The 24,287-nt window shown below is 43.7% G+C and overlaps 1 protein-coding gene across 1 annotated transcript in view; it reads left to right on the plus strand.

Moving 5' to 3' along the window:
• The window catches only part of CDK1 (cyclin dependent kinase 1), a 470,854-nt gene that overhangs the window by 437,818 nt on the left and 8,749 nt on the right, over positions 1-24,287 (plus strand). Inside the window, exons 2-5 of the mRNA XM_069101843.1 lie at positions 12,864-12,951; positions 18,356-18,415; positions 22,907-23,063; positions 23,888-24,011. Coding sequence (XP_068957944.1) covers positions 18,379-18,415; positions 22,907-23,063; positions 23,888-24,011 — 318 coding nt within the window. The 5' untranslated portion in view covers positions 12,864-12,951; positions 18,356-18,378. The remainder of the gene's footprint in view (positions 1-12,863; positions 12,952-18,355; positions 18,416-22,906; positions 23,064-23,887; positions 24,012-24,287) is intronic.

Consider the following 24,287-nt stretch of genomic DNA (forward strand, 5'->3'; position numbering starts at 1 on the left):
CTGAGTTTAATTTCTATTTCTTTCTCTTTTTTTTGCCTTTTTGGAGGGCAATTGGGGCTAAGTAACTTGCCCAAGGTTACACAGCTAGTGTGTGTGTGTGTGTGTGTGTGTGTGTGTGTGTGTGTGTGTGTGTGTGTGTTTTAAGTGTCTGAGGCTGGAACCGAACTCAGTGTTTCTAACTCCAGGGCCAGATCTTTACTCACTGCACCACCTAGCCGCCCCTTAATTTCTATTTCTGCTGTTGATAGTGGGCAAATCACTTCATCTCCCTGGGGAGTCTCCTCATCTGTAAAAATTAGGGGATTGGAGGCAGCTAGATGGCACAATGAATAGAGCACTGGCCTTGGAGTCAGGAGGTCCTGAGTTCAAATCCTGCCTCAGACACTTAACACAAAAACTAGCTGTGTGACCTTGGGCAAGTCACTTAACCCCAATTGCCTTCTAAAAAGCAAAAAAATAAAAAAAATTTAGGGGGTTGGAATAGATGGCCTCTGGGGTCTCTTTCTCCTCAAAATCTATTGTCTTATGATCCTAGCCCATCTTCCAGTGTTGTAATGAGGTTCAAATGAGATAATTAGGCCAAATGCTTTAGACATCTTACAGTGCTTTGTCTGCATTTCTTATTGTTAGTTATTTCCAGGGTTGCATCTCTTATTATAGCATTTTGTGAAATCAGTTCCATTCAATGAGCTAAATGAATAAATGTTCAGCACCTCATACTTGCTATGTTAGACTAGGGTAGTCTAAGGTTCTCCAAGTAGGGTCTGGGCAGGAGGGTGCTGAGAAATGCTTAAGAACTGGCTGGGGAAGGAATGCACACAGGGTGCTTTTTAGGTTTCTTCTGCATTCTTAACATTCTCTTTGTCACTTTCTTAAGTCCAGACAAGCAACAAAACAGTAAATCAAGCCCTGATCTGCAGTTTGCCAATTTCCAAGGTGAAACTGGTCACATTGAAAATTTAGCATTAGACTCTTAAGCTGGTTTGAGCTGGCTCCAGCATACCCTTTGATCTGTGCACCCATGGGTGATCTCCAAGACCCTCTCAGAAGGTCCAAGGACAAAACTATTCACATAATAATACTAAGATGTTTAATTTCTAATATGATAAATATCAATAGGTATAACTCACATAAAAGTTCTATGGGGTCCTCAATAATTTTTAAGAGTATAAAGGGGTCCCAGGACCTCTTTATTTGAGAACCTCCAGGGATGGAGACAAAAATAAAAACTGCCCCTGCCCTCAAGAAACTTACATTCTACTGTGAAAATTGTAATATATTTAGTACCGATCTTCTCTTGCTTTCTCTTGTTAATTTCCTTATCTTAAATAAGGATGTCAGTGCAATTAATTATTTTAAGTTTCAAAAGGTTAAAACGTCACCAAGTATGGGTGCTCTATATGTCTTATGTCCCCCAAACAATCCACAATCTCTTTTTCTCTCCTCTTAACCCTTAACACCATGTTGTTGCACATGGTAGGTACTCAATTGTTTTTGAATGAATGAATAAAATGGTGTTTTTAAATACCCAAGTTTCAAAGTCCATTGGTATGAGACTCTCCTCATTGGAGGGATACTAGTGTCTTGCCCTTCCAGCAGGAGTAGGGTGGGGCATTGATCTCCACCAAGAGGAGAAAGTCGATTACCAATGGACTTCTGGACTGGAATTACATCCACATTGTTTCCCAATCTAGGGAGCCTAGCTTTCTTACATCACTTTTAAACACACAGGCAGAGTTTTATTAAATTACCTTGAGCTAATATAAAGCCAAGCCATCAAAGACATCTGTGACTTTCCTCTTAATAGTGTATTTTAATATTATTGCAAGAGAAGGGAAAATCAGTAGAAGGTGAAGACAATGAAATACTTCTCCTAAATCCAAAAGGTAGTAGCTGCCTTTTCATATTTTATAATTTGTATCTACTACCCTCTAGTGGAATCCTAAATCTTATAAGTATGTGGCATCATTTCCAAATAAGTAATTATGCTTTCAATTAGTTTTACAATTCTAAAGAGACTGTAGAGAATCTGCCCCCCCCACACCCTGCTTCATTCCTTAGATTAGTTAGTCTAAGTGTCAAACACCTTCTTATCATTCCTTAGATTAGTTAGTCTAAGTGTCAAACACCTTCTTATCATAATAGTAACATCTCTACTGTAGAATACTAATAGTAATTTCTTTGTTAACAGTTAACATAGTAGATAGAGTACTGGTTTCAGATTTGCTGGCTATGTGACCCTGGGCAAGTCATTTAACCCTTGTCTCCCTTTTTTCCCTCATCTGTAAAGTAGAGATAGTACCAGAAGAATACAACATATACATAACAAAGTAGAAACATTTATGAAAAATAGCTGCCTATGTCACCCCACTACTCAACAAACTCGAGTGGGTCCCTTTTTCACTCCAGGATCAATGATAACATCCTTAATGTGGCACTCAAAGCATTTTACAACATGGCACTTCCTGCCTTTCCAACACTGTTATACTTTATTTGCCTCGCTGTTCCTCACTCATGACATCCTATCTCTCCCCTTTGTACTAGCCATCCTTTCTATCTGCGATGTCCTCCCTTCTCATTTTTACCTCTTCACATTCTTGGCTGCCACTTTCTGCAGACATCCTATCTTCCTCCCTCCAACCCCCATGGTAGTGCCTTCGCCTCTACTGGATGACCTTCCATCTATAATTATAATGTGAGTTTCCTTGGGGCAGGGAGTGTGTTCTGCCTTTCTTTGTGTCCCTGGCACTTAGCACAGTTCTTATACCGCAAAGATTAATAAGTGCTGGTGACTGAGGACTAACTGACCGGACTCAACCTGCCCTCCCCCTTCTTTGTGCCTTTGCTCATCCCATTTTCCAGGACAGAAAGGACTCCCTTCCTCATATCCATCTGTTAAAATGTCTTAGTTTTTTCAAGGTTCAAATCAGATGCTGATTCTTCCTAAAGCCTCCTGTGACTCTTCCCTGCCCTAAGTGAAAATGTTTCTCTTTCCTCATGTTTCCAAATGTCTCATGGCACTTTCTCTGAATCTCTCTTTTGTACTTAGCCCATCTTTTAGAGTTGTCTTCTTATCCTTACTTCCCCTGACCTCCTCCCTCCCAATGAAGTCCCTAAGTCTCTGCAAGAACAGTCTGCGTCATCATGTATAACTTTCGAGGCTCAGAGCTTACTCGACCCTTTGTCTGATTTACGATGCTTGTTATATGGAATGAATGAGTGAGTAAGTGAATACATGAACAAATGAATGCATCTTTTTATACTTCCAAGTTGAGGGCAGCCCCAGTTTGGATTCCTAGGATGTACCTGATTGAATTTGTCTTTACCTCTGGAATACAGTGGTTATATTATAACTCTGATACTCTTCAAAGAATGCCAGTGCTGCTGAATAGTCTTTACCCAAATTGATTGTAGCCACCCACTGTGACTGAGCTAGGGGGGGTCTTTTGATCAGATTTGTCAGCAGTTTGGAACAAGGACACAATGTTTCAGCTTCATTTCAAGGCTGGTTTACTATCAACATTATGCAATTTCAGGAAAGATAAATTTAAATTCTTCATTTGTGAGTTTATCAAACTTGAGTACTTCAAGCTGAGCCTGTTGTTCAAAAGGAAACATCACAGCAGAGTGGGTAGAATGCTGTTTTCAGAGTCAGCAAGACTGGTCCACTTTGACAGTGTGATCCCAGATAGGTCCCTCTCAGTGTGCAGATACCTTTTTAGGTCTCAAAGAATCTTAGAGGTTAAGATCAGAATGTGCAGGGTAGTTGCTGCTCTGTATTGTAGAGGGAATTCCTTCACTGCGATTTCTTTATATTAATAAAGTCACAGGTCCAGAACAAAATCTAAAATTAGCTCCCAAGAGCTGTATTCTCCACTTAAAAGCCCTAAGGAATACTCAGAGACCTTTAGCAACCAAAACAAAGTTAGCCAAGCAAGACCACCAACTACAATGAAAAGAACCCTGGACTTAGAGTCAGAGGACATGAGTTCAAATTCTGCTTTTCCTTCAGGCTTTGAATCCAGTAATGTTAAGAGAAATCCCAGATCTTATCACACACTTTCACTAGTTGCTCAAATGAAGAGAGAATGTCTTTTTCATTAAAAAAACAAACAAAAAACACCCCTTTAAAACTGGATAAACCGGAAAGTGAAGTCCCACAGCTCTTTTCACTTTCCTCAAAATAGAAATTTCAGAATGTCCTGCTTCCTACTCATTGGAGAGCACTAGAAATTTGAAAGTTAATGGCAATTTCTAAGGTCTCTTCCCCATTGAAACTTCTTCTTCTTCTTCTTCTTTTTTTTTTTTTAGCAATTTGGGTTAAGTAACTTGCTCAAGGTTACACGGCCAGTTATTTTGTGTGGGTGCTAAATATCTGAGGCCGGAACCAATGCCAGGTCTCCTGATTCTGGGGCCTGCGCTCTTACTCACTGTGCTACCTGGCCACCCGCCCCCTATTGAAACTTCTAAAGTTTGAGAACTGAGATGTGGCTGGGGGAAGGCCTTCTCTGTGGGTCAAAGATAAGACTTTTGTTTCATCCTTATTGTGTCTAAAGGTATTAAATTCTGACTTGTATATATTAGACTGGGTGAATTCCCACGGAATTCTGAGAACCCTAATAAACATTCTGGGGTGCTGCTGGTCATTGTTCTGGGACAAAGAAGAATCTTTCTTTGTGGTTTTGCAACATCCTTCATGCCCATTTCCAGTGAGATCATAGGTCATAGGATTTAGAGCTGGAAGGGACCTTTGTCTTACTAGACCAAAACCTTCACTTTACAGGTGAGGAAACTGAGGTCCAAGAGAGAGAAAAAGAATTTCCCAAGGTCCTACAAGTAGTACATGCCAGGTGTGGCATTCAAACCTGGGTCTTCTGACTTTAAATCCAAGATGCCCCTTCAGGAAATCATCAAGGAAAACTTCTCTGAGGTCCCAGAACTAGAAGGTAAAGTAGTCATCAAAAGAATCCACAGACCACCTCCTGAAAGAGATCCCAAACAGAAAAGGCCAAGGACTGTTGTAGCCAAATCCCAAAATTATCAGGTCAAAGAGAAAATGCTGCAAGCATACAGAAGAAAACGATTTAAATCTCATGGAAGCACAGTCAGGATTATGCAGGGCCCTGTGTAGCTCCTGACATAAAAAGATCACAGGAAGTAGAATATGAAACTCCATAAGGCAAAGAAGTATTATAGTCATGGATCAACTACCCTGTGAAAGGGAACATAATCTTTCAGGGGAGGAGATGGACATCCAGTGAAACAGGGGACTTCCAAATCTTCCTGATGAAAAGATCAGAGCTCAACAGAAAATTTGATCTTCAAATACAAGACTCAAGAGAAGCATAAAAAGGTAAACAGGAAAGAAAAAAACAGCATGGTATTAATAACTTGTAATAAGTTGTAATAACTTGTAATAAGTAAACTTACATCCCTACAAGGAAAGATGATACTTGTAACTCTTGAGAACTGTATTGTTATTATGATATTTAAAAGAGGTATACATAGACAGAAGGCATGGGTGTAAGTTGATTTTGGTGTGAAGATAAAAAATTGAAGTAGTGAAAAGAGATTGTACAGGGAGAAGAGGAAAGGAACAGGCAGACAAGGGTAAATTACATCACATTAAAAGGCACAAAAACATTACAGTAGAGGAAAAGAAGTTAGGGAGATGAGCATTCTTTCAACCTTACTCTCATCAGATTTGGCTCAAAGAGAGAATAACATAATCAGTTAGATATGGAAATTTAACCCTATAAGAAGAAGGAGAGGAAATTGGAAAGAAAACGGAGGGGGTCAATAGAAGGGAGGGAAGAAGTTGTAAGGGAAGAAAGGGGAAGAAAATGGAGGGGGCTGATAGAAGGAAGGAAGACTGAAGGATGTGGTGACAGAAAGCAAAACTTTAGTGAGGAGAGAAAGGAGAAAGAAAAGCATAAACAGAGAGGAAAATACGATGGAGAAAAAAACACAGATAGTAATTATAACTATGAATGTAAATGGGATGAACTCTCCCATAAAATGGAATGTGATAGCAGAGTGGACTAAGAACCATAATCTTAAAATATGTTGTTTACAAGAAACACATCTGAAGCAGAGGGATACACACAAAGTAAAGGTAAAAAGTTGTAGCAGAATATATTATGCTTCAGTTGAAGCAAAAAAAAAAAAAGAAGGGGTAGTAATCCTGATCTCAGACAAAGCAAAATATTTGAATAGACCTAATGAAAACAGATAAGGAAGGAAACTGCATCCTGCTAAAAGGTACAATGAAGTAATATCATTACTAAGCATATATGTACTAAGTGGTATAGCATCCAAATTCTTAGAGGAGAATTTAAGGGAGTTACAGGTCTTCCTGTAGATAACAAAACTATACTAGTGGGGAATCTTAACCTTCCCCTCTCAGAACAAGATAAATCTAACCACAAAATAAACAAGAAAAAAGTTAAGGAGATGAATAGAATTTTAGAGAAGTTAGATATGGTTGACCTCTGAAGAAAACTGAATGGAGATACAAAAGGATATACCTTTTTCTCAGTGGTAATGGCACCTACACAAAAACTGACCACATATTAGGGCACAAAAACCTCACAATCCAATATAGAAAGGCAGAAATATCAAATATATCCTTTTCATATGATGATGAAATTGAGGGAATGTCCATCAACTAGGAAAGGGTTGAACAAGTTGTGGTATATAAATGTAATGGAATACTATTGGGCTATAAGAAATGATGAGCAGGCAGACTTTAGAAAAACCAGGAAAGACTTATATAAACTGATGCTGAGTGAAATGAGCAGAACCAGGAGAATATTGTATACAGCAACAGCCACATTGTACAATGACTGACTTTGAAAGACTTAGCTCTTCTCCGCAATGCAAGGACCTAAGACAACTCCAAAAGACTCATGATGGAAAATGCGATCCACATCTAGCAAAAGAACTTTTGGAGTCTGAATGCAGATGGAAGCAGAGTATTTGCTCCATTTTCTTTTGTTGTTTTGTTTTGCTTCTTCTTTCTCTTGGTTCCTCCCATTAGTTCTAATTCTTCTTTACATCATGACTAATGTGAAAATATGTTTAATATGAATGTATAATTAGAGCCCATATCAGATTGCACCATCCTGGGGAGGGGAAGGAGAAGGAGGGCGAGAAAATTTAAAACTCAAAATCTTATGGAAGTGAATGTTGAAAACTAAAAATTAATAAATAAATAAATTATATATTTAAAAAGTAAATTACAGCAAAGCAAAAAATAAATAAATTCAACATGCCATGATACCTGCCTTAATCTGTTCTTGAAGATAAATAAATTATTTTCAAATATGCTCCTCTCTTAAGAAGGCAGTAGAAGGAGTAGAAGGGAGAATCTATTTAACACAGTTGTTTTAATTAGTACAGAGGAAAATGGGTCAATACTACAGACCAGCAGGAAGAGTTTGGAGGACTGGACAAGTGACTGGAGGAAGCTGGGACTCCTCAGAGAAGGAAGGAGAGATAGATCTACATGTATATACATAGTGCATATATTTGGAGAGTCCTGGGACTCCTTTTTTGTTTACTTGTCTTCTTGTTCTAGAGTGAAATAAATGCATTCTGCAGCTGAAATTGTTAGCTGGAGTGCTTGCACGAGACCGAGGACCCTTTTACCCACATTCGCAGAGATGTCAGAATGAGACAGAGCCTAATAAGCTCGGGGGATCATAGAAGCATAGATTTGGACCCCAGAGGGCCCTGAGTCCAACCTCCTATCTTAAGGAAAAGGTAACTGAGGCCCAGAGACATTAGGTGTCCTACCCAAAACCCCATGGAGCATACTTCATAGAATCAGGAATCAGGAGGACCTGCAGGCCTTACCATCCATCCACCCTGCCTCTGTCCTGTGGATGCCCAGTCCTGTAATCTGGCCTTCAGATGTAGGCTAAGGACCACTAGACCTTAGCCTGCCCCACTGCTGCTGACTTAGAATTCTGGGGCCTTTCCATGCATTTTGCAACTAGATTATTTTTTTTTAACATACAATTTGAGTATGGGCTCCCTGAGAGGCAGGACTGAGCTGGTTTTTCTATTTGTATCTCTCAGTGTTTAGCATAGCCCTTGGTGTTTAGTAAGCACTTAATAAAGGCTTTTCTAGTCATCCAATGATGGAGTGGGAGCAAGACAAATTAAATTCTGAGGCTCCCAGAGGAAGCTGAGATTTTTTGGAAGTGTTTTTAAAAATATGAAACAGAGATTTTTTGGAAGTTTTTTTAAAAAATACCATCATTTCCAAGGACTACCCCTCATCCCATAGAAGCTTCATTTGTTGTTCAGTAGGTTTTAAGTTGTGTCTGACTTTTCATGACTCTATTTGGGGTTTTCTTGGCAAAGATATTAATGTGGTTTGCCATTTCATTCTCCAGCTCATTTTGTAGATGAGGAAACTGAGGCAAACAGGGTAAAATGACTTGCCCAGGGTCACACATCTAGTAAGTGTCTGAGGTCAGATTTGAACTCAAGAAGATGAGTCATCCTCACTCCAGGTCCAGAGTTCTATGCACTATGGCATCACCTAGCGGCCCCATGAGGGAGAAATATATTTAAGCAAAACAAACTGACAGACCTGGTCTGACAGTTTGTGCTTAATTCTGCTGTATTGTGCTATTTACTCTATTAATAGAATGTGAGCTTCTTGAGAGCAAGGACTGTTTTACTTTCTTCTTTGTGTCCCCCTTTGTATGTCCTCTGAACACAATAAACACTTAATAAATTCATTCCTTCACTTGCAGACCCCCCCCCCCCCCCCCGACCTTTCTCTGTCAGTTTTTGGAGTCAAGATAAGAAATGACCTTGTTCTGACATCTTCTAGAGCTGTCTTCTTTTAAGTTGTTGTATTGTGTGAAGCATTCCTTTTGTTCAGCTTATTTTGTTGAGCATCAGTTGAAATGTCTTCCTCAGGTTTTCTGGATTATTCAGTTTGTTGTTGGTGATGAATCCTGGAAAGATAATGTGATGCAGAGATCAGGGAGTCAGCTTTAGAGTCAAGGAGAGACCTCATTCTATTCCTTCCTGGGACACGGATGGCTGGTGTTTCCCTGAGCAAGCCACTGGACTTGTCTCTCAGGCCCCCACACAACTCTCTAAGACTTGGAGCTGTAGAATAGTTAGCAACCTGAATTGCTAGAAGAGGAAGGAGAGGGAATGAGCATTTTTATAGTGCCTACTATGTGCCAGGCCCTGTGCTAAGTACTTTTTAAAATTAAATTATTTATTTTTAGTTTTAAACATTCACTTCCATAAGTTTTAAATTTTCTCTCCCTCCCTCCCTAAGATAGTTTGCAATCTGATATGGGCTCTACACATATACATTTAACACATTTTCACATTAGTCATGTTGCATAGAAGGATTATAATAAATGGGAAATACCATGAGAAAGAAAAAAAAACACAAAATAAAACAAAACAAAAAAGAAAGTCATCTTTGTTCTGTGTTCTGATTCCATAGTTCTTTCTCTGGATGTAGCTGGCATTTTCCATCATTTGTCTTTTGGAATTGTGTTAGATCCTTGCATTGCTGAGAAGGGCTATGTCTATGAAAATCAACCCTTGCACACTGTGGCTGTTACTGTGTACAGTGTTCTCCTGGTTCTGCTCCCCTTGCTCAGCATCAGTTCATATAAGTCTTTCTAGGTTTCTCTGAAGTCTACCTGTTCATTTCTTATAGCACAATAGTATTCCATTATATTCATATACCACAACTGATTCAGTCATTCCCCAATTGATGGGCCATCCTCTCAATTTCTAGTTCTTGGTCACCACAAAAAGAGCTGCCATAAATATTTTTGTACATGTGGGTCCCCCCCCCCTTTTTATTTTTTGGAGGGCAATTGGGGTTAAGTGACTTGCCCAAGGTCACAGGCTAGTTTTTGTATTAAGTGTCCGAGGCCGAATTTGAACTCAGGTCCTCCTGACTCCAGGGCCAGTCCTCTATTCACTTCACCACCTAGCCGCCCCCATCTCCCCTCCCCCCTTTTTAAGCAAATATTATATCATTTGATCCTCACAAATGAGTATTGGCTTTGGGAAGTGTTATTTTATAATTGAGGAAATTGAGGCAGAGGTTAAGTAATGCCCAGGGTGAGTAATGCCCTTAGTAAGTCTCTGAGGCCAGATTTCTACTGTCTACCTGAAATAAAGGGAAGACAGCAATATAGCAAATATTATAACCTTTAGTCAGGGCAAGGGGTTACAACTGGGGTTCCACATAGTAACAAGTGCTGGGAAGCCCGAAAAGCGGACTGAACAAGGGGTTCTTATAAAGTATTTGGGCAAAGGGAATGGGACTGCAGGCTTAAAAGGGTGGGACACCTGGATTTCACCAGGTTAGTTGTTTTGCAAAGCAACTGAAAGTCCATAGAGAAAGTTTGGGAATCTCAGAGGGGAGAGTTTAGGACATTTACAAAAAAGTCAGCGCTGGGAGGGATATTGTCTGGTAAGCCTCAAACAGTTTATGAGTCTGGGAAGGGAGACTAGGTCTGCTTTGGTCAGGAGCATTTGCCAGTATTTAGGTCTTCCTGATTCCAGGCCCAGAACTCTATTCACCAAACCACCAGCTTCCTCCTTAACTGAAGAAGTTTCTTTTCAAGGGCTCCCTGCCTAGATGAACTCATAGGTCTGGACAATATGTATGTGTATGTGTATGTAACTTCAGACACTCACTAGGTGTGTGACCCTGGGCAAGCTATTTCACTCATTTGCCCAGGTTTCCTTATTTATAAAGCAGGAGATTATAATAGCACCGACCTCCCCGGGTGGTCATGAGAAACAAATGAGAAATGATGAGCCTTCCTTTCTACCCTCCCTACCACACCTAGTGCTTGATGGGTTCCTGGGCCAAAGGTTGCATCTGAATCAATCAATCCATCAATCAATCAATCAGTCAATCAATGCATTATTTAGAGCTAAGAGGAGCAATGGGCTCAGAAAGAGATAATACAGTCCTATCCTCAAGGAGCTCCAAATCTAACTGGGGGAGACAACATGAAGACAAAAAATGCAAAGCAAGCTGTGTAGAAGACAAGCAGGAAGTGATTCATAAAGGGAAGGCCCTGGAATGAAGAGGGGCTGAGGAAGTGAGCAGCTTAGAGTAGGCCACCTAGCATTCCCTCCAGCTCTGATAAGGCAATGCAGGCTCTTAAAAAATTTTGAGTGAATCACACTGGGAAAGCCACACAAGTGTTGGACTTGGAGCTAGGGGACCTATGTTTTAAACTTCATTCTGCTACTTACCATATGGGTGACCTTGTTCAAGTCATTTCCACTCCCTTGGCCTGTGTCCCTCTTTTGGAAAATGAGAGTGACTCAGATCTCCAAAGGAGGCATGGGACACTGGCTCCAGAGGCTGAGGATCTGGGTTTAAATTCACTTGGCACTGCATGCTTCCTCCAGTCCTTTCTCTGTAAAATTTGTATGTGTTTATGTGTGTGTGTGTGTGTGCCTGTGTGTGTCTTGGGGGAGGGATTGAACTTCATGGCCTCTGAAACATCAGTCACAAGGAAGGAATGCTCTCATTGGAGGCTCCAGCCTGGGTTCAGAGGCTGCCTCTGACCCTACCCGAGGGAACTTGACCAAGTTACTGAACTTCCCTGGACCTGAGCTGTCTCCTCTTGAAGGGGCTTAGATGGTCTCTGAGGCCCCTGCCAGCTCTAATAATGAAATAGCCAGTGTTTATAAAGTGCTTTATGTGTGTTAGAGGCAGATAGAGGGCATGATGAGCCGGAGTGCTGGACTTGGAGCTGGAAAGATCTGAGGGGGAATGTTGCAGAAGCCACTTGCCAGCTGTGTGATCCTGGGCAAGTTACCTTAGTTTTCTCACCTGTAAAGTGGGGATAATAGTGCCTACCTTATAGGGCCATTGTAAGGATCTCCTCAGATCTGAAGTGTAAAGCCCTTACACTCAGTAGGCACTAAATAAATGTTCACTGGCTATTAATGTGTAAAGTGCTTTGTAAACCTTAACCGCTACATAGATGTTAACTTGTTACTGATGTGTGAGAAGCTTTCATCAATGCTACCGTGTTACTAGCAGGCGAAGTGCTTGTAACTTAAATGCTACATGAATCCTGGCTGTTTTGTCCCCTCGACGGCGATCTGGATTAGGGGGTTCACGTCAGGGACCCCCCGCAAAACTGGGGAAGCCCACGGGCTCCTCAGAATAACGTTTTCAATGCAGGATATGAGACAGAATAACAAAGAAAACGAGATTGAAATGAATAGCAGGAGTCTGTGGACCCCAGGCTACAAACCCCTGCCCTGGAGCCTGTGATCCTTTTCAGACACGGCTGGTTCAGTCCTTGGGGCTCTGGATTCAGACCCTGACTCAGATTCTCATCAGCTGTGTGACCCAGCTATGCGAGTCACAACGCCCGCCTCCGTTTCTTCATCTTTAAAATGGGCATGATAGTAGTATACCTTTCAGAGTTGCTTAAGACTCCAAAGGGTTCATGTTTGTAAAGCGTTCTACAAAACTTAAAGAGCTGCCTATGATCCTGTGTCCCTTGGCTCTATAAGAATTGGACCAGCAGCACGCAGACGCAAACTAACATAATGCTGCCCTACCACGCAGTTCGTTTCCGACGAGAACCTAAGGGATCAGGTCGGTGGGCGGGGCCGAAGAGAGGCCGACGACGCTTGCGCCGGGGCTCAGTCGGCGCCCGCCCCTCTGCTTTCTGCGCACCGCCTTTTCGCCGCTGTTTCGCGCCGCCGCCGCCCCCGGAAAGCGAGCGGCGGAGTGAGCGGGCTCTGATTGGTCGCTTTGAAAGTCTACGGGCGCGCTGATTGGCGGAGCCGAGACACTTTAGCGCGCTGAGTTTGAAACTGGCCTCAGTCGGCGTCCCGGGAGCTGAGGCGGTCGAGACGGTCTTGCTGTTGCTGCAGCCGCCGCCGCTGCCCCTTCGGCCTCGGCCTCCTCGGGTAAGCGGGGCCCGGGGCGTGAGGAGGGAGGCGCGTCCCGCGGGGGAATGGGGGGCGGAACCCCGGAGCCCCCGGCCTCAGTTTCCTTTCTTGTAAACGCGTGGCGTGGCGGCTCCTCCCCTTCCTGTGCCCCCTCGGGTAGCACCCCCACCGCGCCTTCCCCCGGGGAGCCCAGAGCCCTCTCCCCTTGCGGCCGCGCGCCCCTGGGGAGCCCGGCCGGCGCATAGTAGGCGCTTCACCCGGGAGTGGTCGTGGGCGACGGGGGACCCCCCCCTCCCCAAGAGCCCCACTCCCACGCGTGACCGAGACCCTGTGTGGAGGGCTTGGTGGAGCAGGAGCTGTGACAGGGCACGGTGTGACTCAAGGCTCCTGCGGGGGCCCGGCGTGGGGCGCCCAGGGCCACGCTTCTGACGTAAAAGTAGATCGCTTTTCACTGCTTCTGTTCTCACATTGACCCTCTACGGCCCCCCACGGCGCCCACAAGCGCTGGGCACCCGCCTCTGCCTGGAGGCGGCCGCGCATGGGCACGGCCCGCGGCCCCCGGCTGCTTTTCCTGAGCCCCGCGGGGAGCAGCCGGCATTGTGCGGGGCAGTGCGGGGGTTCAGCCGGCCGTGGCCCCTGCGCCGCTTCCTGGTAGGCGTGGGTGGCTGTGGATAGTTGGGTTCCTCCTGGCCCTCTGTCCCCGGGCTGAGGCGGGTGACACAGATACACACACGGTCATGCCGATCTGCAGGGTGCGGGGGCCAAAGGTGGTGCCCAGTCCGGCAGCCCGGGGATCCGAGAACCCAGAGCTGAAGGGACCTGGCGATCGCGGCTGAGGCGGCTGAGCAGGGACTCGGTACAGTGAGCATCTTGAGTTCATGCCATCTGAATGCCCTTAGCGGCTCCCCGGCAGGCTGTTGTGCAGTGCCCGAAGGCAGGGGCTGCGGCTCCTTTGGGCCTTACCACCGACACAAGCGCTAGAGGAAGAAGCCCAGCCTCAGCCATTGTCCAGGCTCCCGCCACCAGGAAACGTCTGACGAGATCTAGGCTCAGAGTCTCCTGGCTCCCTTTCCTAGACAACCAAGGTAGTTTGCACAAAGCAGAGAGCACAGGGCATAACTGGCCCTGCCTGCCATCTCCTGAGGAAGATGAGTAGCTGATGCCTGTGAGAAGACAGCTCTAGGCTACACAAACCATTTGAAAGGGGTATTCACCTAAAGACGTAGGCGCTGAAAGGAAGGCAAGCTAACAGATTGGAATTTTTAGCTATTTTTTTTTAAATGGAACTAATTTATTCAGTTTCTCTCTTAACATCTCTTACAGCTGGCTTCTGACCTCATCATTCTACCTGAACCACTCTCTCCGAAGTTACCAGTCCTCTCTTAATTGCCAGATCCAATGGCCTTTTCTCAATCCTCCTCTTACTCAGTAAACTGTTCCCTATCACCTCCATGATCAAATACAAAATCACCTGTTTGGTCTTCAAAGTCCTCATCATCTAGCTCCTCCCTCCCTTTCCAGTCTTTTAACTCCACTTGGAGTAAATTGGAGTAAAGGTACAGTGCGTCCAACTGTGACTGATCAGACCCATGTGAGCTTGCAGGCTCTACCACAGCAGTCCATATACCCTTTGCTCCAGTGACACTGGCCTCCAGCTATTCTTTGAACAAGACTCTCCATCTTTTGGCTTAGTATTTCCTTTGGCTGTCCCCATGCCTCCTCATCTCTACTTCCTGGCTTTCCTGGTTTCCTTTTAAAGAAGCCTTTCCCATCCCTTCTTAATTCTAGTGCCTTCCCTCTCTTAATTTTCCTGTTAATCCTACATATAGCTTCTATGTTTATTGACTGCCTGAATTCTATGCATTTTGGGCTTACTGAATTTTGGGTGAGTGTAGTGGGAAAGGTTCTCTATAGCCCTTTGCAAAGTGTACAAGTTAAAATTGGTATCCAGCCATTCATGATACATGTCTGTCCTCATAGAACTGGTTCTAAACCTGGAAAGGACGGAAGCAGCCAAGAACTTGGCCCACCTTCAGTCCTCTTTCACATTCATTGATCATGAAGTGACGTCTTAGTATTTGTCATCTATCATAATAGAAAGGATTAGTTTTCTCCATCAAAATAACCGAGTGGCTTCATGCTCTCAGTGGGGAGTTGACTTGGAAGCCAAGAAGATGGAGATTCGTGTCTGCCCCTTGGCGCAAGAGCTGACTGTGGTGATGATGGGCTGGTCATTTAATATCTTAGTGTTCTAGGCCAGAGGTGTCAAACCTTCTGCCCATAGATTAAAATATAGTCGGGAAATATTTAACAAAATAAACAAAATGAATAGGCAATAAAACATAGGCATGCCTTGGACATACTATGGGTTGGGTTCCAGAACACCACAGTAAAGTGAATATTGCAATAAATTAAGTCACATGAATATTTTGGTTTCCCAAGGCATATAAAAATTGTTTATACTGTCGTCTATTAAGAGTGCAATAACATGTCTAAAAACACCTATATACCTTAATTAAAAAAATGCTGACCATTGTCGGAGCCTTCAGCAAGTCATCATCTTTTCTCTGGTAGTGTCTTGCCTCAGATGACTGCTGACTGATCAGGGTAGTGGCTACTGACGACTGGACTGCCTGTGGCAGTTTCTTAAAACAGCAATGAAGTTTTCTGTATCAATGGACACTTCTTTCTAACACTTAGAAGTCTTTTTGTGTTATTAATTGGCCCAAATCTGATATTATTGTGTCTCACAGAATAGGAGAGAAATGGGGAACGTGGGTAGAGCAGTCAGAACACACTCAACGTTGGTTAAGTTCCACTGTCTTCTGTGGGTGAGGTTCCCAGTGCCCCAAACAATGATGAGAGGGGCATCAGAGATCACTGACCACAGATTGCCATAAGTTTAAAATGTGAGAATTACCAAAGTGTGAAAATGGGACACAGACACCACATGAGCACATGCTGCTGGGAAAATGGTGCCAGCACATCTGCTTGAGCCAGGATTGCCACACACCTTCAGTTTGCAAGAAATGCCCGGTCTGCAAAATGCCACAAGGCCAGGTTGGCCATTTCTGTTGGAGTTAGGCAGCCTGCTTGGTAGCTCCTTGGAAGGCCTCTATACCAGTGAAAACACTGGGCAGTGACATCTTTTTCATTACTTCACATTGAAGAAAGTGCTATCTTGCAAGAAGGATGCAGAGACAGAATTGCTCCCTGCCCTGAATGAGCTTACATTCTACTTGAGGGGAAAACAGTATGTACACAGATGGGTAAATAGAAATATCTCCGGGATCAAGGGAAGACTAACAGCACTTCCTATACAAGCTCATCAGTGAAAAAAGATAGATGGGGGCTTTTAGAGCTGGAGGTGATAGGGAGAACAGCATTCTAGGCACAGAGATGAGAGGTGGCACGTGCAATGTGTGATGGTCATGAAAATGGGAGTTTAAATTATTCTTTCATGTGCCAGTTCCACAGTCCATCCCTGTGCCCAGACCCCCTTCTCCTGCCTCGAGTATATAGATTAGAATTGCTCACCATTACTGTAGTCTATAGTTCTGTGTGTGATAAAATACTGATAGTTGTACTTTAAGCAATTTAGGCCTCCAGGTTACCACTGAAGTTTTATTTGGTTTTTAGTAAAAATTTCAGCTACATTTTTAAACTTGATATATTGTTTGAAAGCAATTTTAATTTTTTTTGATGCTATATTATTTGTTTCTGAATATATATCTTCCCCTGCACAGAAAGCCATTCTTTGTAACAAAGATTAAAAGAGAAAAATAGCAGTTAGAAAAACGAACCATATATGGGTTGGAGAAGCTAGCCATTGAGGACCCCTCCCGCTTTGATATTCTAGAACCAGCGTATTAACCCAGTTTGATAGTATGTGTGATATTTCGTCTCTACCTCTGTGTTGGAGGGAGGAAGGTGCATATTTCTCAACTGTTCTGTGTGACCAAGGTATCTCATTGTAGATATACAGCATGTTGTTGGCTGTTTTTGTTTCCGTAATTGTCATTGGGGCATGATTTTTCTGGTTCTGTCTTTTTGCATTGTTACATTTTCTGTTGTTCCTTTGAATTCTTGTTTTTGTACTGCCATAATTTAATTTTGGTTCTTAATTTATATTTGGCAGAATAACAGAATGTCAGAGCTTTATGTTAAAGATGAGAAAACTCAGGCCCCAATATGTCTTAGGGATGCACTTACCCCTTCTGACTCTGAGTGTTCTGAACAGTGTATTAGTACTTGAAGGTGTGTTAGCCAAGGGTGTCCCAGGAATTTCATTATAAATTTCTCCTTTATTGATTTAACAAGCTCTTTCCACTGTCCTAGGCTCTTTGGCTGTAATGAAAAGATAACCATTCCTGCCCTCAAGAAACTTATATTCTTTTTTTTTTTGCTTTTTGGAGGGCTGTTGGGGTTAAGTGACTTGGCCAAGGTCACACGGCTAGTTTTTGTGTCGAGTCTGAGGCTGGATTTGAACTCAGGTCCTCCTGACTCCAGGGCTGGTGCTCTATTCACTGTACCACCTAGCCACCCCAAGAAACTTACATTCTAATGGAGAAAATGATCTCGATCTCTCTCTCTCTCTCTCTCTCTCACACACACACACACACACGTTTGGATGTGTGCACATTAGTTACACACTATTAATTGCATGTTAATGTTCTTAGTCTTTTGAAAGCCTTAAATGCTACATTAAAATACCAGGTGTTTGATGATCATCATGACATAAGCTAATAGCAAAAGAAAAATACAAACCAGATCATTTTAGACTATCACACACTTGAGGTAGTTGGAAGTCAGCCTTAGAATGATGAGCGTGGACTCAGAAGTTCAGGTTCTCCTTCTGCCGCCTGCTGGCTCGATGACCAGATTGCACCGTGTGTGTGCGTTAGTGAGCTCCTGGGCTCCCGGAGCAGCCTCTCATGAGGGAGGAAGCGCCTGTCCTCCTCTTCTTGTTGGAGTGTTGGCAGTCATGTCTGAATCTTATTTATTTAGTTCTTGGGGAAATGCTTAGCAATTCATCTTTAGTATCGATGAGTATTTATTATCTGAACAGTGCGCAAGAAGACAGCCTGAGCCCGACTGACCAAAGTTGTTCATCGGGATAGAGACTGGGCTTGTGACTGGGTATAAGGAATTCCCAGATGTGGAAATGCCTGTCAGTGCAAGTCTGTACTTTTGCTGCCATCTGAGTTCTTTCTAGCTCCCGCTCAAAAGAGTTAAAGGCATTTTCTTGTGCAGAGAGGAGCACAGGGATAACCTGTGAAAACAGATGTCTTAAAGAAATAACTGAACCTCAGGGTCACATGGCTGATAAGTGTCAGAGGTAGGATTTGAATCCAGGCCTTGCTTCCCAAAAAAGACCAATTCTTCTGGTGAGGACTCACTTGGATTTTTTTTTCCGTTTCAGAGTCTCCAGCATATTGAATAGCTATGGAGGCCTACACAAAAATTGAGAAAATTGGGGAAGGTGAGTAATTTATAAAATCTTCAAGGGATAAAAGGTTGAAAAAACAAAAAACCTATTCAAATTCATCTTAATCTCTCCCACCCAATCTGTAGTGTGGAGAGCTACATGGTTTTCCTCTGACTTCTCAATACAAAGGTCCTTTTATCTCTACCCATCTATATGAATACGTGCTTATTCTATGAACCCTTTCAGTCAGTAATCACCAAACATTTGTTAGACACTTCTGTGTGCTGCTGAGTATACAGAGAAGCAGGTCTGTCCTGAAGGAGCTTATTCCATCTATTTGGAGGAGGGAACAATATAGAAAAAACACATGTATAGTCATTTTTAGAGTAGAGGACACCACAGCAATCAGGACTGATTAGGTTGGGCTCCCTGTAGAAAGTAACCTTCAAAGCTTAGTTTCTGTGATGCGGGATGGCAGGCCAGACTTTGGGAGAAGTCATGGGGATGAGCAGGGCAATGTCATGTAGGGAAAAGAACAAGGCCAGCTTAACCAGGGCCTGGGACTGGGAAGTCCTGTAAAATAGACCTGGAAAAGGACAGCTGAGGGCCAGAGCCAAATAGGAAGGGAGCCCCTGCTGGGAAGGCAGGAGAGGGCGTGACTTGGTCTGATTGGTGCTTGAGGAATATTAGTTTGGCCTATCTGTGAGGTTCAATCCATTACCTGGAGATGGGGAACTCAGTTAGGAGGCTAGTGAAGGCCCTGGCACTACGGATGAGAGCCTGAACCTTGATGGGGCTACAGGAGTCAGGGAGAAAGTAACAGACATAGGATGTTGCAAGGCCCCAGTTGTCAATCATTTGTTAATGCCTGCCTTGTTCCAGGCACCGTATTAAGTACTGCAAAGAGACAAAAATCAAACCAGTCCCTGCTCTCAAGGAACTTGGTCTAATCTGGGAGACAAAGGTGTAGAACTAAGTACAAGCAGGATGTACAGGATAAATTGGAAGGAAATTCAGGGCAGACACTGGTATTAAGGGGGTTCATAAAAGACTTCTTCCAGACAGTGGAATTTTAACTTGGACTTGAAGGAAGGTGGGAGATCTGGAAGGGGAAATGAGGAGGGTGAGGATTTCAGGCATAAGGAACAGCCAGTGAAAACATGTACTAATGCAAGGAGCAGCAAGGGGTCGGGTTAATTGAATGAGGTAGGGTGGGGAATGACATGGTTAGGCCTGCACTTTAAGGAAGATGTTTTGGGCAGCTGGGTGGAGAGGGTCACTTGCCAGCAGCCTTCTAGAATGATCCTGGGATGATTAGGCTTCAGGCGGTAGAGAGGTTAGAGGAGAGAAGGGGGCAAGTATGAAAGATGCTGCAAGGCTAGAGTCATCGAGACTTGGCAACAGTCAATGGAGGGGTTGAGTGAGAGTGAGTAGTTAACACCTAGGTAGTATGACTGGGAGGATGTGTTGTCATGGGCAGTAATGGGGATTAGAAAAAGGGGGATGTTGGGGAGTTGTGGGGATGATGATGAATTCACTTCGGGACACTGAGTTTCAGATGTTTTTGAGTCTTTGGTTTGGGATTCCTGTAGGCATTTGGAGATTGAAGAAATAATAAAGAGAGAGGGCCAAGGAGAGAGCCTTGGCAACCTTCCACCCCCCCCCCCCCATCCCCAGTTAGCAGGTGGGTGAATATGCCACAAAGAAGACTGCAGACAGTGTGGAGGTAGATAGAATCCGTAAGACTTGGCAACTCATTTGATGTAAGAAAGGGTTAAGATTGGACTCTGGGCAGGCAGGCAGTGGAGTATGATGGAAGCTTGGGTGACTGGAAGGATAGTGGTGCTGGCACTGGTAGAAATAAAGAAGTTTGGAAGAGGAGTGACTTTGGGGGCATAAGATTGAGCTGCAACTGTCCTGGTCAGAATGCCTAGTAGGAAGTCAGGAATATGACTGGAGAGGAAGGAGAAGTGGGGGAGTCATCTGACAGAGAGATAATACTTAAACTCTTAGGAATTAATGAAGTCTCTGAGAGAGGATGTGGAGAAAGAGGGTACAGTTTAGGGCTGTGCAGTAGGGGTGGGAGATAGGGAATATGAACCAGGAAAAGAAACTGAGGAAACCCTTCAGGAAATCTAGGATCAAGTATAATTTTTTTATTTAATTACCCTCTTGTTGAAAGAAATCAGTCTCTGATGGGAGCCAGGGAGGCAAAGGGGCTTGAATCAACATCTTCTGGGGGCAGTTGAAGGTTAGGAGGCCAGGCCTCCTGAGGGCTGTCCAAAGGGTCTGCTGGCCCCTCATTTGGAAGAAGGGGTTGTCTAGCTCTGCTTGTCCTAATGGGTCAAACTAGGAGCAGTGGATAAAGGTTGTAAAGAGGTACATTTAGGCCTGATTGGAAATTAAAAAGTCTCAATTTTAGTACATACAGGAAAAAATGAGCACCCCCAGTTCTCAGAGGCTTCTGATGAAGTTTTGGGGTGCTAGGATCCCCAAGAATGCTAAGGCAGAGTTGCCTGGAACGAACTCATGCACTCAAGCCAAGTCGTCAAGTGGCAAAAAGTTCATTTTAAGACTTAAGTGAAAGTGGCCAAGAGTCCTTGGGGAACCTGCAAACTACTGAGGATGGCACTGGGACTTATGGAAAAGGGGCATGGGAAAAGAATGCCAGAGGTGCTACTTTAGTCATCTAAGGGTTAGGGTGTCTTTGGTAGCCATGGATGGGAAGGTGTAGGAGTATACCAGACATTGAAGGTATCCATGTCAGAGGCCTGGACCTTGGAGATCTGGCAGGAGGAAGAGTGGGCCAGCCAGGGACAAAAGTCCTTGGGCCAGGCACCCTCTGCGTTCTTCAGCAAGAGAACACTTTCTCCCAGGACAGAGGCCTACTGAGAAAGTGGGGAGGCTTCCAGAGACATGATCCTCAGGGCTGGGGCCTGAGCCCCATCATGTCCTCTCCCAGAAGTCCCTGGTCTCCAGCTACTGAGGTGCCTTTCGACTCTGAAGTTCTGCAATGCTAATGCATTAGACTTTACGTTTTGGTGAGAAAACACTCTCCCAGCCTTGAAATCGTCTTTGACTTTTGCTTCTTTTCATCTCTCACCAAGTCTGTGCATCTTCATGAGTGTTCTGTTTGCTTCTTTCCCTGTCTCCAGTGCCTTCACCGTGGCCCAAGTTGTGATCGACCTAACAGTCTGTTACTGGGATCTTCTTCCTCACCTTTCCTTACCCGTACATCCCCCCCCCCCCCCCCCCCCCCCCCCCCCACAACCCCTTGAAACCATTGTAAATCCCTGCACAGCTCCTCCTCATGAAGGTGTAGTGGTTTCCCCAGATCTCGGCCATTCTGCCTGCTTTTCAAGGCCGTCGGGCCAGACTGGGCCTTATTTGTAGCTTCTTTCTTTAACAGACTTTCTTTTCAAGCTGTTATCTTCAGCATCCTTGCAGACACTGGGCTCACTCCTTTCTCCTGTGTTCCTGTTGTTAGTCTTGCTTCAGATTCCCTCTCCCTGCTCTATATCTCATTTTTGAAGCCCACCTTAAGTCTTAATCTCTTCTGTGTCTCTGTCCTTGTGATTTCATTTGTATTCCCAGTACTTAACACGATGCCTGGCACACGCAACTCCTGTGAGCTTAAATATGCTTGTTGTCCTGCTCTCTTCTATACTATACTTTTTTTTTTTTTTTAAAGCGATCGGGGTTAAGTAACTTGCTCAAGGTTACACGGCCAGGTGTTTCCGGGTGGGTGCTAAGTGTGAGCCTGGATTCGATCCCAGGTCATCCCGACACGGGCTGGTGCTCTTGCTTGCTGAGCCACCTGGCCGCCCCTATACTATTCTTTGATTGTTCCTACCTGGGAGTTTATGATTCAGTTAGAGGAATAAAATTTCAGTCACCCAGGATTAGCTGGATAATACCCAATTTCCTAGGTAGCTGAAGAGCGTAGGTCACATTGTAGACTGAGCTACAAGAGCCCCTGGAGAGCACGTGCAGGGGAGTATAGTGACCTTCCTGAGGTCATCGCTCTAATGACCCCGTGCTGGGCTCTGAAATTGGCTACTCTGACTTCCCTTGGCATTTTAAAGGGTTTTGTTTTGGTGGAAATCTCTTTAACTGATTTAAGGCTGTCACCTTCCTAATAAGCCCAGAATATTGATCTATGTTAGCAATATAACCTTTCTTGGTTTCTCATGCTCATTATGAAAATTGGTTGTTACAGTGTGCTACAAAAGTAGGTGGTATAGACGCATACAGTGAATGCCAGTCCTCCCTTTTAATGGAATAGATGTCATGTTCTGTATTTGCCTTCTTGTTTTCCACCTTCTATCATTTCCTTAGTAGAGAATAAAAACACAATATCTAAGCAAAGCTATTGGATAGGACATCATTTACATATTCTCTGGAACAGAATTATTTTGAAGTCTTTGCATAACTTTTTTTTTTTTAAGCAGGAGCAGTGTTTTTGTTTTGTTTTATCTTTTTGGTGACAGTTTTTGTTTTAGTAGAAGGCAAACATTGGATTTGCCTTGTCTTTTTGTGTTTTAGGTACCTATGGTGTTGTATATAAGGGTCGACATAAAACTACAGGTCAGGTGGTAGCCATGAAGAAAATCAGATTAGAGAGCGAGGAGGAGGGCGTTCCAAGTACTGCAATTCGAGAAATTTCTCTGTTGAAAGAACTTCGTCATCCTAACATTGTCAGGTATGGCTAAAATTGTGGGTTGGAAGTACTTAAACTTTTAACACCTTTTTAAAGCTAACTTTTATGTGTTAGGCATTTCCTACTTCAAAAATTTTTGAAATGATCTTATTTCAACAAAGCTTATTCAGCATTTTATGGATAGGAGCTCTGTAGAAGGGCTGTTTACAGTTTGAGAATGTGTCTGGACAAGGAACTTTTTATTAGTAGAATAAGAGAAGTGACATGGCCTGAAGTAGAGACTTGGTGAGCTCCCAGGCCTGCTGACTTCATCATACCACTGGGGCTAGTCAGCTATTTGCTTTTGTGAACCAATTGATTTAGAAATGGTAACTGCCTGAGCCATTGTGATCAGGGCAAAACAAGTGCTGTGGAGGCCCGTCTAGGGGCTAGTAGCTTCCTCCTGCTTTTTTCCCTGTCACTCATCAACATCATCAATATATCCTCTTCAGGAGCTGAAACAGCCCTTCCTCCCCTGCTCTTACAGGCAGAACACTCGGTATTTGATCTTGATGGTGTTGGATTCTTTCTTTTGGAACCAGAGCAGCATGGAAGCACGGCACTTTAGAACTTGAGGGATCCTAAGTTGGGATTACCTGAACCGCACTTTTAAAAACCGCCCTGGGAGTTAGTGGTTCCTTCTGTAAACATTAGTTTCACGTTTGATCCTTTTTATAGGCTCGTTCGTCTCTATCTTATTCACAGGCATATTTCACAGTCAATATCTTGCTTTCCCTTTTGACAGCCTTGATGAAAATTTTTTGTGGAAGTGAGAGACTAGAAATATTTGTAAGATGTGAATTCACAAAATTGCTTTTTATTTTTAGCCTTCAAGATGTACTCATGCAGGATGCTAGACTCTACCTCATTTTTGAATTTCTCTCTATGGACCTCAAGAAATACTTGGATTCTATCCCTCCTGGCCAGTACATGGATTCTTCACTTGTTAAAGTAAGGCTTTTCCTACCAGTTAGTTGATAGAAACTGGCCTTTGTTTGAAAAGATTGGGACATTGACAAGCTGGAGAGTTTCTAGAAGAGGGCAATGATGGTGGACCCTCAGGACCATGCCACAGGAGAATTGGTTAAAAAGCTGGGGAACTCCAGGGTGCAGGGGGACAGAACAGCTCTTTTGAGTATTTGAAGGTCTGCCTTGTGAAGGAGAGGGATCAGACCTGTTTGGCTTGGCCCCAGAGCGTACAGCTGGGGGTTGGGGGCAGGACACACA

Source organism: Petaurus breviceps, unplaced genomic scaffold, assembly GCF_028583685.1.
Source record: "Petaurus breviceps papuanus isolate PSGF00001 unplaced genomic scaffold, PetGlider_PUasm1.0 490, whole genome shotgun sequence".
NCBI classification, from domain to species: Eukaryota; Metazoa; Chordata; class Mammalia; order Diprotodontia; family Petauridae; genus Petaurus; species Petaurus breviceps.